This window comes from Acomys russatus, chromosome 29 (assembly GCF_903995435.1).
Source record: "Acomys russatus chromosome 29, mAcoRus1.1, whole genome shotgun sequence".
In the NCBI taxonomy this organism is placed as follows: Eukaryota; Metazoa; Chordata; class Mammalia; order Rodentia; family Muridae; genus Acomys; species Acomys russatus.
This window is the reverse complement of record NC_067165.1, coordinates 38,236,254-38,254,613: the sequence shown is the minus strand read 5'-3', so window position 1 is coordinate 38,254,613 and position 18,360 is coordinate 38,236,254. Positions and strand designations below refer to the sequence as shown.

General features: G+C 42.4%; 1 protein-coding gene across 1 annotated transcript; it reads left to right on the top strand.

Moving 5' to 3' along the window:
- The first annotated feature begins 1,006 nt into the window (after positions 1–1,006).
- LOC127211566 (arylacetamide deacetylase-like 4 family member 1) lies at positions 1,007–16,853 on the top strand. The gene is made up of 4 exons (XM_051171504.1): positions 1,007–1,269; positions 7,968–8,184; positions 10,128–10,191; positions 16,002–16,853. The coding sequence occupies exons 1-4, from the start codon at positions 1,096–1,098 to the stop codon at positions 16,774–16,776; spliced, it is 1,230 nt and encodes a 409-aa protein (XP_051027461.1). The 5' UTR covers positions 1,007–1,095; the 3' UTR covers positions 16,777–16,853.
- Positions 16,854–18,360: the final 1,507 nt, after the last annotated feature.

The following is an 18,360-nucleotide window of genomic DNA, read 5'->3' as shown; positions in this document are numbered from 1 at the left end:
AACCCCTACTCTGATCTAGCCAAAAGTCAGCACATTCTCCAGTGGAGAGCGGAGGACTCAATCTGACATGAATTCTAGTGCCCCATATTTGACCACCTCTTCTGGGTGGGGAGGCCTGAAGGCACTCAAAGAAAGAATAAGCAGGCTACCAAGGATGAGACTTGATACCCTATGAGCATATAGAGGGGGAGGAGGTCCCTCTCTGTCACAGACATAGGGGAGGGGAAGAGGGTGAAAGTGGGAGGGAGGGAGGAATGGGATATACAAGTGATTGGATAAATGAGTTGTAATCTGAACAAATTAATAAAATAAAATAAAAAGTGTTTTTGTGCTTTTCTGAAAGAGACATTTGATTCCCCAAAGGGTCACAACTCACAGGTTGAGAATAGCTGATCTAAAGTCCTGAGTGCTCCCCTCAACAGAGCACGGCACAATAGTGTGTAACTTCAAAGGACTCGTTTGGTATCATTTCTGTAGGAGACGAAGCAAGATATCCATGGATGTTCCAGTGTTTTATCCACACAGAGAAGAGAAGTACCAAGATCACCAAGGGTACAGTGTGTTTCGACATTGAGCAGATAGGTAAGGAAGTTGCTCCCTCCGTCATGTTCTTCCTCATTGTGGCTTTCCTCGGCACACACACCACTCTGCTCTAATCTCTGCTTTCACACTTGAGAGGAGAGTCACAGAGCACAGTATGCACTTTACCTTCACTTCAATTCTCCCGACCTCCCAGAGATCTGGCTGTGGATTGGCATCTCCTTCCATACAGCCTTCCCTGCCCTGGAAGTCCATTTGCTACCCAGAGTTGTCAACGCTGCGGATGATGAAAGACTGACCTGCTTTGGGGACAAGTTGCTAGAGCTCCACTGCTTCTTGGTAGGAGCAGGGCCAGGTTGTGATCTGGTGAAACCAGTTCACACGGGAAGTGGGGAGGGATGCTTTCAACATCAAGAAGAGCTTTAAAAAGGTGAAGTCAGGCCATGGTGTGTCTCTGTAGGTTATAAAGTGCCTTGGGTTTGTGCTTGAGATGCCCAATGGAGCCTTCTTAAGGCACAGGTTTTCCTCCACTCACTGTGAACAAAGAGTAGTACCATGGTTTTTTTGTTTTCCATCGGACTCTTCCTCACTGTCATGTGTCTTGTGGTCCTGGGAATCAATGCTTGGGTTCTCATAGACACTCTCCTCAGTACTGAAGTACCTCCTTCCATCCCACACCCCATGAAGCTTCGGATCCTGTACTACATTTTCCATCTGATGGTGACATGGGTAACTTTTGTTTCTTAATGACTATGCTCTGTGAGGGTGGACATAGCATTAGCGCTGGGGAAGTGTTTTTTTTTTTTAAATCCGCATAGCCTAACAGCCCAATGTGTCTGCTCAGTAGTGATATGCCACATGCTGTGTTATTGACAATGGGCAGAGCTATGCCCACTTAATGAGCTGAGTGTCCTACCTTTTTGCTTGCCATACAGGGGTTGTGTTAGCAAGGAAGACATTTATGGAGTCTATTTCTATATTTTTTTCTTTTTTTGATTTTTCGAGACAGGGTTTCTCTGTATAGCCTTGGCTGTCCTGGACTTGCTTTGTAGATGAGGCTGGCCTCTAACTCATAGCGATCTACCTGCGTCTGCCTCCCAAGTGCTGGGATTAAAGGTGTGCACCACCATGCCCAGCTTGGAGTCTATTTCTTAAAAGAAGTAATCTTGGGTTTTATACACTTTATATTGGCAAATGCACAGTTCATAATGACCTTGCCTAGGGTAATGTGAATCTTTTTGTTCCTGCTGAGTTGGTTATAATATGTCCTTTGGTTCTTTGGTAAGAGCCTTCCGTTGGTGTCCTGGGGTCCAATAAGCTGCCAATTCTCAGAGCTGATGGTTTTTGTTTTGCTTTGCTTTGCTTTGTTTTGTCTATTAAATATTTTTGGATGGTTGGAACCAGTAGACACAAACCACAAAACTAGATTTATTATCTCCTAGAGGAGAGTTAGAGGTAACCAGCGAAAACTTAATCTATTATATAGAGCCTGAGGGAGATGAAAAAAAAAATGTCCTGTCCTTTGTCTCATCTGAGGCCCTCAGACAAAGGACAGAATAACTGAGGACCAATTTTGTTTCTATTAGTAGAATTATGACACCCTTGAACCTTGAGACTGTTAAACCAAAGGTCAGGCTAGCAAGTTTATATGCCATTTATGAAGGACTAATAAAAGTGTAGAGAAATAAGAGGGAGAAGGCTGTAAGTGCAGTAAACTATGACCTAGGCGCATATGTGTTGTGGAATAGAGTCCAATGTGTCTGCAGCAGTAAGTGGAGGAAGGGATGAATTTAACTTCAGGGAAGCTGTGGTCAGGGACCAGGTAGGACCCTGGGGGCCTTGGAAGATAGTCAATGTTGCCCGAGTGAGATGGGCTGTCCAGCCAGCAGATTACAGCTCTCTGATTACCATAAAACATACCGTGTAAATTTCCTGTTGGTATCATAAACAGGAATAATGTTAGATAGTAAAGCATATCTTGGGCCATTTTTTGGTGCTATAACAAAGAAGGAAGAGCCCTTCTTTTTACTCTCTGAATGCACACACAAAAAAATACTGTGCATTTAAAAAGTTGCAATCAATCAGAAAGAGGACGAATTCTCTTATATTGTAAATGCTTCCAATAAGACAGGCACACATGTTGCTAGTTTTCATAATAATGGGAGATTTTTTTTCAGGCTGCTGAGGGAGAATTGTTAACTGTCTACCTAAACTGTGGCTCCTATGTGTCACATTATCAACCTGCTAGGGAAGATGTGCCCACTAGCACAATAGTGGCATGACTGTCGTGGGGTAATCAATCACCTCCTGATTAGATTTTATGCCCACTTCACAGGAGGTACCCCATATCTGGTGCTGCAAAGTCTGGCCAAAAGTCAGTTGTTGGGGAAGTTAAAAGTCCTACTGAGTAAGCCAGCATCTTGTTTTACTAAAAGGCATGGCATGCCCATCCAATTAATTTCTCTAAGTATGTTTGTTCCCATACATTAATTTATCTTTGATCAGAGGGGCATCTTTTTCAGTGGACAACAATGATTATAGGGGCCCATAGCTGGTCAGAAAACTGAGAATAGATGACTGTGGAGTGCTCATCCATAAATGAGATGTCTAGATCATCCTCTCTAAGGCTGAGGAACCATTGTAGAAGAAGGGTTGGAAAGAACGGAAGAACCAGAAGTGGAGGAAACACTTTCGAACTCTCAGCAGCTGTGGCAAGATCTCCACAAGACCGGGTCCATCAATATGGATAGGGGAGGATCTCACAAGGCTCTGTCCCTTGCTAAGGTTGTTTAATGGGGGAAGGAAAAGGACATTCTAAAGTGTTATAGATAGTGGTGAGTCCCTCCTGAAAACAACTCTTCACCCATGTTCCTGTAAGTATAGCTAATGAAATTTACTGGGACACAAGGAAACAGGATATGGGAGTTGAGAAGAAGAAGATGACCAGTGGGAGCAAGCAACAGTAGTAATGTATTATATACAAGTATCAAATGTCTTAATGAATTTTATGTAGTTTTTTTCTTTTCTTTTCTTTCTTTCTTTCTTTCTTTCTTTCTTTCTTTCTTTCTTCTTCTTCTTCTCCTTCTTCTTCTTCTTCTTCTTCTTCTTCTTCTTCTTCTTCTTCTTCTTCTTCTTGTTTTTTTTTTTGTTGTTGTTGTATTGGTTTTTCAAGACAAGATTTCAATGTGTAGCCTTGGCTGCCTTGGATTCAATTTGTAGACCAGGCTGGCCTCAAACTCACAGCAAACTGTCTCTCCCTCCCCGAGTGCTGGGATTATAGGTGTGCACCACCATGGCTGGCTATGGAGCATATTTTTGTCTATAATTAATATGCACTACATGATTTCTAGAGTTGTTGTTGTGGTGGTGGTTTTTATTTTTGTTTTTTGGTTTTGGTTTTGGTTTTTCAAGACAGGGTCTTTCTGTGATAGGCTTGGCTGTCCTGAACTCACTTTGTAGACCAGGCTGGCCTTGAACTCACAGAGATCTGCCTGCCTCTGCCTTCCCGGTGCTGGGATTAAAGGCATGCCTCACCACACCTGGCTTTAGAGTGTTTTTTAAAAATCTTTTTAGGCTTTTGAGAATTTCACACAGGAATACTAATGGTGCAATTATGTCATTTCTATCCTTACTCCTTCACACTCCAGCTCCTCCTGTGGTCTGCTCATAGTGTGTGTGTGTGTGCGTGTGTGTGTGTGTGTGTGTGTGTGTGTGTGTGTTTGTGTGTGTGTGTCCTACAGAGTCCATTTAGTGTTGCTGCTCACATGTACATTTGTTCAGTGCTGAACACCTTATAACCTGTAGGGAACTCTTCCTGGTGAAAACTGATTCTTCCTTTCTCAGTGGCCATGGATTGCCTGCAGGTCTCACCTAGACAGAGCCTTGTGAAGATCTTGTTTAGGCAGCCCTATTGCTGAGACTGCATGGGTCAGCTCCCCTGTCACGTCTAGAAGACCATATCAAGCAGCACACACCCTGGTCCTCAGCCATTTACAATCTTTCTGTTCTTCCTCTTTCACCTTCCACCCCGTGCCTTAAGCTAAAGGGTTGTGTTATAGACATACCAACTTGGGCTGGACACTTATCAGGCACTTATTCTCTGTGTTTTGACCAACTGTGACTTCCTGTAATGATCTCTTATGTTGTAAGAAGTGTCTTTGATGAGGGATGCAAGCTTCATTTATCTGTGGGCTCCAGGATAAATATTTACAACACAGCAAGGAATGATGTTTGCTCAGGAAAACAGAAGTAGTAGGTTCTGCTCCAAGTGCTATGGCCACTTCAACCATGGAGGGCTGCCAAGCTTTACACCAATCATGAAATCCCTCCTACTGAATGGCCCTTAAGTCCAATTAGGTGGCTGTTGGTTACCAACCAGATAAGAGAACCACTACTGTACCATTGGAGACATATTGACAGACCAGTCACTGCTGTGATTTATAGACTTTACAGAGAGGTAGGACTACTGACTGCTTTTCTTCTATACTGGTGTGCTTAACATGTTCTGATACTATGGGAACTAGTCCTTAGGGAGGAAGCTTATAGGTCACTTCCAACTCTATCCTCCAAGTCCTGTGGTGTCTTCTGCAACAGGGGTTTCTTATCTTCAAGTTCTTGAAGACAACCAAAGGCAATGGCAGGATTGTTATGTTATTTATATTTATATTGGATATAGCATATATATATGTATATTTATGTGTGTGTTATATTGGAAATAGCTTATATTGTTTGGGGAGTCTCTTGGACTTCCTTAACCTACAATTTAAAGGGATATTTTTCATGCCTGGTTCTAGTATTTGTGTTTAATAATGAATGGCTCTTGGGGACTCTGAGCTTCCCACAGGCAGTCAGCTAGTATGTAAGGATGGGGAGGATGGATGAAAAAAAGTTATAGAAAGAAGACAGAAACTTTTGCAACTTTCAGATGAACTAAATCATTGATCACCTAAATGTTGGGATGTAACATGTGCAGCTTAGTGAGGTCCTCTTCTCTGAGTCAGTTCATCCCCAAGTGACTTAACTCAACCAGCTCTTGGGTAACTTTCCTGGGAGCATCAAAGTGACTTTAGAGTATTGGTACATCAATCCGTGCAGTGATGTTTCCTTAAGTAACTATGGTTGTTCCACTGTGCATAAGGATGAAATACAGAAAATGCTATAGGGAAAGTGGTAAGACTCTCAGACGACCCTCACCCCCACCCAATCCAAGACGGATAGTAGAGGTCACATACAGGAAAGCTGGTTGTAGTGGTCTGTGCAGCCTAAGGAGCTCCTGCCAGAGATTCCACTGACGTGTAGCAGAATCTTGGCTTACATCACAGAAACAAAGTGCAGAATGAGTTGGTCTGAAACACAGTCAGAGTTCATTAAACAAAATGCACACAGTCAGAATTGAGTGAGGGCGTTAAGAAAAAGAGACACACTTCAGTATCCTACTGTATCTGTGGATGTTGGTTTGGAGGGTTTAAAAAAAAAAACAAATTTATTTATTATTATGTATACAGTGCGCTGCCTGCATGTACACCTGCAGGCCAGAAGAGCGCATCACATCACATTATAGATGGTTGTGGGCCACCATGTGGTTGCAGGGAATTGAACTCAGGATCTCTGGAAGAGCAATCAGTGCCCTTAACCTCTGTGCCACCTCTCCAGCCTGGTTTGTAGTTTTTTGAAGCTACATTATTCAAGTATGTAATCTGTACCAAAATAATAATATACTGCAGTTACATTTTATCTTTCTTTATCTTTAAAATCATGCTTCATTTTATGCATAGTAATATATGTTCACATTGCAGTAGAATGATCTGATGTAGTGCTCTCTTCCCTTTTTACAAACTGAGTTTTCAAAGATTTGTGCATGCTTGAGTCCTGTGTGCAGTGCCTACAGGGTCTAGAGGAGGGAGGGCATTGTATCTCTTGGAGCTGAAGTTATAGCTGCCTGATTTGGGTGCTGGGAACCGAACCTGAGTCCTCTAACAAGAGTACATTAACCCTTTAGACACTGAGTCATTTCTTCAGACTTTTCAATAGTTTTAAACAGAAAAAAAAGAAAAAATTGTCAAATGACACACTCTGTACACATGTTTTTTAAAAAGATTTACTTATGTATTATTTATTTATACAGCATTCTGCCTGCATGTGTGCCTGCATACCAGAAGAGGGCACCAGATCTCATTATAGATTGTTGTGAGCTACCATGTGGTTCCTGAGAATTGAACTCAGGAGCTTTGGAAGGAACAGCCAGTGCCCTTAACCTCTGAGCCATGTCTCCAGCCCCCTCTGTACACATTTTTTAAATGAGTTTTTCCAAAAGGGTCACTTCTACCAACATATTACATGACTCTATTAGTCATTTTTAGTTCCTACTTCACTAATGGCCAGTGTGATTGAAAAAACAGTCCCAAATTTCACAATCAATGCTTCACAGAAATAAATCAGGCTGGATTCTTTTGAAAGTGGCAGGAACCATTAAGAAAGTTAAGTTTACTGGTCAGTGGTGGCTCATGCCTTTAATCCCAGCATTTGGGAGGCAGAGGCAGGTGGATCTCTGTGAGTTCGAGGCCACCCTGGTCTACAAAATGAGTCTAGGACAGCCAAGGCTACACAGAGAAATCCTCTCTCAAAACAGCAGCAGCAGCAACAACAACAACAAAACAAAGAAAAGAAAGGAAAAGAAAAGAAAGAAAGAAAGAAAATTAAGTTCATATACCTACCATGGTAGTAGGGAGGTGGAAGGGTAGGGGTGAAGAAAGAGAGGTAGGGGTAAGAGGTAGAGAGGTGGAAGGAGGGAGGGTTTCTCTCCTAGATGAGATTGTAGACTGATTGTTGAGGGGAATTATGCAGGTTTATTTGTGAACACACTCCTGATTAGAAAAAAACAAAAACAAAAACAAACAAACAAACAAAAACACAAAAAAGATAAAGCAAGGCAGGGGATGGGGGTCCACCCCTGTACTTCCAGCACTGAGGATGCAGAGGCAGGCTGAGGCCAGCCTATTTTACATAATGAGTTCCTGGCCATGTGTTTCAGAAATGAATAAACAAAAAAAATATTGAGGCTGGAGAGATGAGCCAGTGGCTAAGAGCACTTGTTGCTCTTGAAAAAGTCCAGGGTTCAGTTGCAGGCACCCACATCTTGGCTCACAACTACCTACAACTCCAGTTCTAGGGGATCTGAAACCCTCTTCCGGCCTCTGTGGGCACTAGGCACTCAAACAATGCATAGACACCCATACAGGCAAAACCCTAAAACACATAAACTAAAAACAAATCTTCTTTAAAAGTCAAGAATTCTCATCATGCTTGTTACATAAAGAGGTGAAAGCAGCCATCAACCAGACCATTGGAGTAAAGAGATCTTCTACCTCATCTCTTTTCCCTTCCTGCATCCCCTTAATTTTCTGTCTTTCCACCCACCTCTCCACCAGGGGACTATATTCGAGAAGTTGAGAATTTGCTCCATGCCAAGATTTTTTCAGACTATACAAGATGCAATGGCCACGAAGAGGAACCATAATGTGGCGGTGACTGATCTGCGTTTTGGGGAAGTCCCAGTGAGGCTGTTCCAGCCCAAGGCAACTTCTTCCAGTCCTCGGCGAGGCATCCTCTTCTACCATGGAGGCGGTGCAGTGGCAGGCAGCTTGGGTAAGAAGCATCCCCGGGGCATGAGGCAAGTGGTACCTCAAACCTACGTCACGTCAACTACACACCCATAGGCCCTTTCAGGGTGGAGCCAAGACAAGCAACAATCGAGGCTCCTTCACTAGTGACGAGAGTAATGTTGAGAGTCACATCTATGCAATAGTCTCAGGTGGATGGTGAACAGCAACGTCCAAGTAAATATCCCAGCATAATGGGTATGGATGACTCATTTCCCTTTCTCCTCCCTCTCCTCCTCCCCCCTCTCTTCTCCTTCCATCCTTTCCCTTCCACTCACAGCCAGCATCGTATCTACTCTGTCCCACAATGATGCCAATCCCATGCATTTGACTCAACGTTGTTGGGATTACTATGCCTGCCCCTCCCCTCACTCCACCCCTTTGGGCCAATCCTTCCCTGAATCAGAGGGATCCTGAAGATACAGTAAGCAACCTGTCATTGCTTATCTTCAGCTTCTCCTTCGCCCCTCAGTGACCTTTCTGAACTGCCTCACCCTGAGGTTAAATCCCACCCACTGCCCTATGTTACAAACACATCTGTGGTCTGGGATAGGCCCCTACCATCTTGGCTATCATTTTTGCTTTTAAAAAAAATTAATGCACGAGTCAGTGGATGTTTATACAAGTTACTGCACAAAAGGAGACATCGGGGAATGTCACACTTGGGTGGATGAATGTGTGGAAGCCTGCATGTATTCATGTTCAAATTTTCCCTGTGAGAGGGCAACTTCTTCCCTCTCCTCTCCCTGACTTGGGGTCACTTACTGCCACCTGGTGGTGGAAATATCCATGCTAGTTATATAGCTGGAGACATTACCTAGGTTCTCTCTCTCTCTCTCTCTCTCTCTCTCTCTCTCTCTCTCTCTCTCTCTCTCTCTCTCTCTCTCTCTCTCTCTCAGTCACAAACTATGTATGTGCCCCATCTATGAGACCCATGTGTATTCTCTGTCATCAAAACCCACTAGGAAGAGCACTTCACCCCAAGTCTCCAGTCCCTGTGGATGGCAAAAGCAATGATGGTTCAGCAGATAGTTCCAGACCACATACTTAGCTTCAGACCCTCTCGAGGCACAGGCGACACTGGAGAACAAGAAGACCCAGTCTCTGACCTATGAACCTGCGAGTCAAAAGAGAAGGCTGGGCCACGCAGATAAAGAGGTGGTCTACAGAGTGAATTCCAGGACATCCAGTGATATACAGAGAAACTCTGCCTTGAAAAAACAGACAAACAAACAAGCAAACAGACCAGAGCAGTACTTAATATACTGCTCCAGGGATGCACTAATGCTGAAAGACACACTGCCTAGAACTTCAGATGCACCAGCCTGTTGATTAGAAGATACCATTTTGGAGGCTGGAGAGATAGCTCAGGGGTGAAGACCACTTCCTGCAGAAAACCCAGTCACAGAACCTACAAGGGTGGATCACAACCACCCTTAACTCCACCTCTAGGCCATCTGACATTTTTCCCTGGCCTCTGCAGGTGCTCATATGACATATACTCACACAGATACAGAAATGACACATGTACCGAAATAAAAATGGAAGAATATATTATTAAATGTACTATCCAACCATTGTTTTTCTCCTAATCAATCTATACCAATATACAAAATTATTAATACTCCCAAGCTGTCAATCTTAGCTTTGCACTCTTGGCATTGTCCATTTCAGATCCTTAACTTCTCTTGGCCTTCAGTTTTTTATCCCTGTAGAAGTTGAGTCTCTCTGTCACTCGAGCTCAGACACTCAGAAGCTTCAGATGAATGCCTGGCTTTGCCCAGGGAGAACCAGTGCCTCCTCACTTCAGAGGAGACAAGGATAGAGACAGACAGAGGACCTCAACTTCATGGCTGCACAGCAGGGGACATTCTGGGGCTATGGTGGACACTCCTTATGAGCTAATTTTCACTTGCACTTCTCTTTCAGATTACTTCCATAGTCTGTGCAGTTTCTTGGCCCAGGAAACAGACTCAGTCCTTCTGGCAGTGGGGTGAGTGGCAGGGACACTTAGTTACTCTGTTTTTTTTTTCATTGCAATAAATTCTACCTGAAAGATAAAACTGAAGGAACTCATGGATCCAATGGTTTCAGCCTATGGTCTGCTTGCGCCATTGCTGTGGGTCTGTGGTGAGGTGAAGCGCCATGGTAACCAAAACACTTGGCAGAGTGTAACTGGACACCCCATGGTGGTCAAGAAGCAGGGAGAGAATGGTTGAGAACAGGGTTCTCTTCAAGTACAAGCTCAGTGTGCCACCTCCAATGACCTCCCAACAAAGACATCAAATTCTTGGAGAAAACATCTTTCCTATCTTGATGAGTCTACGATTCTGAACGTAAATCAATATCTAGCCTATCTCATTTCTATCAATCCAAAACATCTATCTAGACCTAAAAACAACTTAACTCCTAAACAACTAAGCTTAATTGTAAAACTAAACTATCTGGTCTTCAACTCCAACGGAGAGTTGAGAAGGAATAAAATTATCTGGCTAAACAAGAAGTGCAAGTTAGCAGCTTCCAACAAATAGGCAAAACACTATCTTCTTGCTATGTAGTTTATTGTGTATAAGTGTAATAATATAAATGTATATGTAAAAGTATAAAAAATAATAAACTACTGCAAATCAATCACCTAGTTACATGTAGAATGAGAAAAACGTATATATTTACTATGATTGACAAACAATGGACACTATTTTCAGGATACATTATGTTTTTGCTTTTATTTCATAACAGAATGTTATCTCTTACAGCACCAAACATTAGAATGGAAAACATTTCAATGTGTCCTTTTTTAAAAAATGTCTTAACTGAAAGATATTCTTATGTATCAACATTTTGTTTTACCATTAAAGAAACTGATTCACAGAGAAGTGTTCTGAAAAAAAATAAATACTAATAAGTGATAGTCTATAGATTTCAACCTGAGCAATATTGGCTTTTATGGCTGTATTTATACATTTTATTATATATATGTACATATATAATTCTAATAAAGAAAATGTCGATGTATGGAAAATTAAGTTTATAAAAAATAACTAAGATGTGCAAAGAAAATTGATTTTTAAATTTTTCACTGTAGAGCTAGAGTATCTAGGAGTAGGAAATGTAAGATTATCAAAGAATGGCTCTTATAGCTTTTAAAGAATCTACCAGAACAATAATGAAACAACAAGAAAAGGAGATGTTCAGAATAATCTCAGATATTTTTTAAACCATTGGAGAAGGTGTTTGTTAGATATTATTTAGATTCACTAAAAGAATATCTAGACTAACAGATTATGCTATTTGAAATTCTAGGAAGGCCTCTGAAGGTGTACTCTGAAGACTTTATTTTAATATCAGATCTCTCTTGTCAAGATTACAAACTGCCAATTCTACATGATATGTACATAACCATATTAGCTGAGAATAAGAAATGGGTGTCAGTTCATGGACATTTATGTGTGACAGTAGGGAAGGCTTTTAGTATTAAATATATCAACTAATAGGATCATACAGATAGACAAATATTAAATAAAGTTTGGATTCACGCTTTTGGTGAAAGATTTTTTTAAAAAGCCATCAAATTCTAAGCCCATGATCAAATTTATCCACTAATGCAGTCAAAGACTTTTCAATGACTGGACCTGCCAGCTGAGGACCAAGCCTTTACAATGACCTTTGTGTAGGGAATACTTCATATGAAACAAATATCTTTTGGATACCAAAGGCTTATGTTGGTCATCTCAAAATTTAAAATGCATCCAGACCATCCCCAAGAGTCCACAATTTTCTAATAGTTCCAACACTATTCAAAAGTTCATCAACAAAGTCTTCTCTGAAACCCAGGCCACATTCTCAGCTTTAAGTCTCTATAAAATGTTGAGTCCAAGGTCTATTGCTTCTGATGTACAATGTCACAGTGCAAAAAAAATTTTTCACTCCAAAAGGGAGGAAGTGGGGGCAGAGAAAGGAGAATTGGCTTCAAAGTGAGACTGGAACATAGTCAGGCAAATGATAAAGCCCGAATCTCCTTGTTCAGTATCTGTGCTGCCAGGTGGCATGATGTGAACTCCACTGGGTTTCTGCAGCCCTGTTTCTGATTCCTTGCCTGCAGCAGCCCTTCAGGCTCCTCTCTTGGGGTGCCCCTATTTATTGTCTGCAGCTTACTTCTGTAGTCATTCCACACCCCTGTTATCTTCCTTGGATCTCTGACGAATGATTATTAATGTTTATTCTTTGAATGGTTATTGTAATAAAGCAGTGGTTACCCCTTACCCAGATTTATTTCCGAATAACCACACAGAGAGACTAGGATCTATTTAATTAGCTTACAGCACAATGCTGCACAGTAATTAGTCCATTCTAAACCTCCAAGTCAGTATAGCTTCCTCCCATTCAGATTTCCCATATTATACTTGCTTTTTAATCATACCCTAGGTCCGGCTCATTTTCTGGATCCTCTCCATGTGCATCCCTCTGTCCTTCCTGATCTTTCTTCTCCCCTCACTGGATCAGGATGTCCCACCCCATTCTCTGTATTGATCAGCATTGGCTTTACTATTTACACCTTCAGATATTACCCTTTCAAGTGCTTCACACAAGGAGCCTGATTTTTTTTTTCATGCGTTATCTACTCTCCCAGAATTTCCTTTGAAATCTCTGTGGAAGCCCTCCTAAAGCCTGGAACCACTGAACTATGCACGCCTGCGTTATGAAAGGCGCCAAGGCACCATTGTCACAGCAAACAGTGGCTGAGACCACGAATGCAGTTGCCTGAGCATTTTGGTGAGTGAAAATGGTCAATTGTACCCCAGAAAACATTATGTGGTCCTTTCCGAGAAGGGCGCTTGTTGAGGCTCTCTTCTACAGTGAGCATCTTTCACATGAGTTTTGGCTTTACACCCTGGAGTATGTGATATAGATTCTCATTGTCCACATTGAATTTATTTCTAAGGGTGCTACTCTCTGTAACAGCCACACCGTCCATGCTCACAATTTTCAGCAAGCTACTTTTTGACCAAACTACAAATTTTTTCAAATTCTATTTTATCTTTTTGTTGTTGTTGTTCCAAATTCTCACTATAAATATTGCTAAAAGAAGCCAGCAGTAACCAGGCTGTGGTAACAGCTTTAATGCTGAGCTAGCTTCAGAATTCAACCTCCCACAAAATACCAAGATATGAGCAAGATAGAAAAACTCTCTTTGACACTACATCACACAAAGAACCTCCAGCCTTACTCTAAATTGTCCTTGTCTCTACTGAAAACTTCATGAGGAACTTTCCTCTCTGTCTTCACTGCTATAAACAGTCTTGTCTCTGGAATTTGCTCCATAATCTCCAGTTTGGCTCTACATGCAGCATTTTGGGTGTTTTTTCTCATCCACGTCTCTAAAATACCTTCAAATACCATCACCTAAGGTCTTGGGTCCGTGCCAGCAGGTACTCGCAGAAACAATTCCAAGTCTCTGGTATTTTATATTAGGGTTTTTAAAAAAAAATCAATGTGATAAGTAAGTGAGAAATGCCTTAAGGGAAGAAGGTGTGGGTCAGCTCTGGTTTCAGAGGCTTTAGTCTGTGACAGCCCTGTTCCATTGCTGGGACACTTAAGACTCACGGTGGTAGGATTTCAAAGGCACACTTTCAGTCACATACATAACTGGACAGATCCAGGACTTCTTACATCCTCCCACAGACACACATGCAGGTCAATACAAATGAACACAAAATAAAAATAAGTGATATATTTTAAAGAAGTATTTGTATGTGTATGTGCCTGTGTGAGTTGATGTGCGCCATCTGCAGACTCCATCCCATAGAGACCAGGGGAAGGTGTCAGAGCTCACTGGAGATGGAGTTAAATGTGCCTTCCTTCCCTCTCTCCTCCTGTTTTTCCCTAGCTATGCATCAAGATCCATAAAATATATGAATATATTATATATATTGCATATGATAGCTATATAACCTTGAACTTCTGCTCCTTCTGAGTGCTGAGATTACATGTGTACACCACCATACTGTGTATGCCGTGCTGTGTACTAGGTGAGCAATCGACCAATTGAGGCCACCCTCAGGCCCTCAGGAATGTTTCTCAAAATCATATAGACACAAAGAAAGCTATATTTAAAAACCAGAATTTATGATGAGTCCATGATTCAGGATATCTCTTCAATCTATTAGAGGCAGGAACAAAAATGCTAAAGGCATCCTGAACTGGCTGAAGGTCCTGGTCTTTGCTGTGGCAATGGCTTTTTACGAGGTCATTGCAGAGCAAAAGAGAACCGTCTACCTATCAAAGGGACAAATTAGGAGTGCGATGTAAAAAAAAAAATTAGAAGGCCTTTGAGGGAATAGAGGGTGTCTTAGTAAGGCAAGTAAAGCACCATGATAAAAGACTCCTGAGGGAGGAAAGGGTTTATTTTGCTCACACTTCCATATCACAGTTTGCCATTGTAGCAATGAGAACAGGAACTCACACAGGGCAGGAACTTGGTGGCAGGAGCTTGGAGAAGTGCTGCTGTCTCGCTCAGCCTGCTTTCTCATACTACTCAGAACTACCAGCCCAGGACGGCGCCACCCACACTGGGATGAGCCCTCCCACGCCAATCCTCAATCAAGAAAACTGCTCTCTCACAAGCTGATCTAAGAGGGCATCTCCTCACTTGAGGTGTCCACCTTCAAAAGGATGCTAGGTGTTTCAGGCTGGCATATACCTAGCCAGCAAAGAATCTCATTGCAATTTAGGATTTTTTTTCTATGAAACCAATCTGTGTCTCAGCAGGACACATATTACAGAGGAGAGGAAAAAGAACTGGAAGCTTCTTGAGAAACATATTTAGCTTTGGCATGTACCAGGCTGGTCACGGTACAGCTGTATCATTGGGATAAGACTGAACCTTTCTGAGGACTTTGGGAAAGGTACCATTTTCTTTAAGACCAAGTGACTTATTCACAGTGCGTTTCCACTGTGTCTGTACGTGAATATTACCACTAGAATTCATGTCTCCAATAATCTCCCAGACAATGAAGGTCCATGAACAGGCCCTGCAGATAGGCTGCATGAATACCTATTCTGATATTGGTCAGTGTGTCATTCTGCTAGACTCACCAGTGACTGGTGAATGACTCAGGCAGAGGAGGGGATCTGTACTGCCAACGGGCCTCTGTGGAAATTGCCTGGGAGGAAATGCCTGAATATGGGGAGATTTTCTCCTCCTCCTCATCTCTCCTCTCCTCCTCTTATTTTTTTCTCTTGTCTCTCTTCTCTGAATGCAAGCAACTTAATCTTTCCATTAACTTCAGTTCCCCATCTCTGTGTATAGGCAGTCAAGCTAGCAGGACTTTTGATGGGCATTTTTCTCCTGTCAATTCAGATTATTTGTCTGCTTTCAAAGACAAATGCTTTGTTTTCTGTTTTTATTTATGTATTTATGGGGTCTTGCAAATATGGAGGTCAGAGCACAACTTGCCACATTTAGTTCTCTCCTGCCACCATGTAGGTCCCAGCGAATTCAGGTCCAGTCAGGAGGCTTGGAAGCAGGCTCCTTAATATCTCTGGCCCATGATTGGCCTGATCATTTCTAGGCCTTGCCCAGTGAGTCTGAATGGAGGGACCCAGCTGTTTTTAATTCTGGCAAAATTCTTCAGACTCACCCAGGGGGAAAGGGGGTGGGTGAATAACTATTCTTACTTGTTTAGTCATTTCAGGATTTAATCCAGTTGGGTCTTGGGTGCATAGAAGACCAGGTTCAAATGCACTCCACCCACCCCTACACATATTGTTATGCTGTTTTTTTTTTTAATGTTTTCTCTTCAGGTACAGAAAGCTTCCTGGCTACTGTCATCCTTTTGCTATTCAAGATTGTGTGAATGCCTCAATTCATTTCCTGAAGTCCCCGAAAGCCTACGGGGTAGATCCCTCTAGGGTTGTCGTCTGTGGAGAAAGCCTCGGAGGTACAGCTGCAGCCGTCGTCACCCAGACCTTATTGGGCAGACCAGATCTTCCACCGATCCGGGCTCAAGTTCTTATTTATCCAATCCTCCAGGCCATCAATTTACAGTTACCATCACATCTGCAGAACCAAAATATCCCATTACTCACTACATGCATCATGTTCACATTTATGTTTAGGTATCTAGCCATTGACTCCTCCTGGAAGGATGCCATCTTGACAGGAGCTAATGTCCCCCCAGACACCTGGATGAAATACCGGAAGTGGCTTGACTCTGACAATATTCCCCAGAGGTTCAGGGACAAATTTCAGCAACCCAAGCTTCCTGCTCCTTTTAACAAGGCAGCCTATCTAGAAACCAAACACATGCAAGACCCAGGATTTTCCCCTCTTTTAGCAGATAACGAGGTCATTGCCCAACTTCCAGAGGCATTGTTAGTGAGCATGCACTGGGACATTCTCCGAGATGACACTTTGCTCTATAAGAAGCGTTTGGAAGACCAGGGGGTGCCTGTGACCTGGTACAATGTGGAGGACGGTTTTCATGGATGCATAGCCTTGTTTGATAATAAGACTTTTTCTTTTCCTTGTTCCTGGAGTTTAATAAATGCCATTGTGAGTTTCACAAAGGGCATTTGAAGGGTTCTGCATAGAAAGAAGTGGTAGAGCATTTGCCTGCCACAATAAGGCTCTCAGCTAAGTGTCTAGCACTACAGACTGACTGGGCAAGAGATGGACACACACACACACACACACACACAGAAAGAGAGAGAGACAGAGACAGAGACAGAGAGACAGAGAGAGACAGAGACAGAGACAGAGAGAGGCAAAGGGGTTGACAGAGAGATAGATGAGTGATAGATGATTGGTAGATGACAGATAGATAGATAGATAGATAGATAGATAGATAGATAGATAGACAGACAGACAGTCAGACAGATAGTGTACAGAAGGCTTCTGACCTTAGTTGACCTTAGTTGACTTCCAGTTTTCAGAGAAACAAATGTGGATTTGGTGCATGAACAAACCCGAAACGCCAGGAGTGAGGTAAAAGTCTACTGACTGAAGACTTGCAGCCCTAACCATGCCCACTGCTGCAGCTAGGAACATTCTCCACCATCCTTATTCGTAGAGTGAATATGAAAGAAGAAAGTCAATGCCTTTATATTTTCTTGAATTTCAACCTATGTTCTATATCAATACATGTGAACAAATAGTAAGAATGCCAATACTGTAGTCTCTGTGCTGGATAACAACACATCTTGGGCCAACTCCTGATGAGGGAGGCATGTCTCTTTATTGATGAGAGCAAAGCTACTGTTGACAGGACAACTCACTTGGGTTCAGAGGAATCTCTACCACCAATTTGGCTATCCTTGGGCTGAGTGATTGCAATATTAAAGACACATTTTTAGGAAAGAGAGGTAGGAAAAGAAAAGGAGGAGGAAATAGAAAGAAAAGGTGAAACTACAAGAAGTTTTTCCTAGGCTCAAGTCTTTAATTAGACATGCAAAGTCAGGCCCCTGGCTAACAAATGGTACTCAGATCCAAAGTTGCTCTGGGAGGTTCTGGAGGCCACCTGGGATATGAAAAAGCATGTTAAACGACTTACTTTTTATTTTATGTGTATACATGCTTGCCTGGCTATGAACTGACACATGAGTGCTGGAAACTGAACTTCATCCTCTGCAAGAGCAGCAAATTTGCCTAACTGATGAGCTAGTTAGCCCCTCTTTCTTTAAAAATAAGGTGATATCAAATAAAGGCATGCATGTTCATATCCCAGATGGTTTCCTTACCATTTTCAGAATTTGTTTATTTATTTATTCACTTCACATCCCAATCATAGCCACCCTGCTCTCCTACCAGTCCCACCCTCCTCCCTCATCTGCCCTCTCCTACACTTCAGAAAAGAAAAGTCATGCCCCTTCCCCTAGCACATCAGAACTGAGCCCATCCTCTTTCACAGTAGCCTGAAAAGGAAGCCCTACTGGGGGAAGTGATTGAAAGCAGGCAACAGAGTCTATGTTAGAGATGGCTCCTGCTACCCTCATTAGGAGACCCACATGAAGACCACACTGCCCATTGAGAATATGCATGTAGGGGGCCTATGTCCAGTACGTGCATGGTTCTTGGTTGGTGTTTCAGTCTCCACAATCTCCCCATGGCTCAGGTTAGTTGGCTCTGTTGGTCTTCTTGTGGTGCTCCTATCCCCTCCAGGTC

What these genes read in the sequence shown, in the direction of transcription:
- LOC127211566 (XM_051171504.1), top strand. Translation starts at nt 1,096, where the DNA reads ATGGTTTTTTTGTTTTCCATCGGACTCTTCCTCACTGTCATGTGTCTT. An exon ending in TCCATCTGATGGTGACATGG is followed by an intron (nt 1,270 to 7,967) that starts GTAACTTTTGTT and finishes CCTCTCCACCAG; the next exon opens with GGGACTATATTCGAGAAGTT. An exon ending in TCAGTCCTTCTGGCAGTGGG is followed by an intron (nt 10,192 to 16,001) that starts GTGAGTGGCAGG and finishes TTTTCTCTTCAG; the next exon opens with GTACAGAAAGCTTCCTGGCT.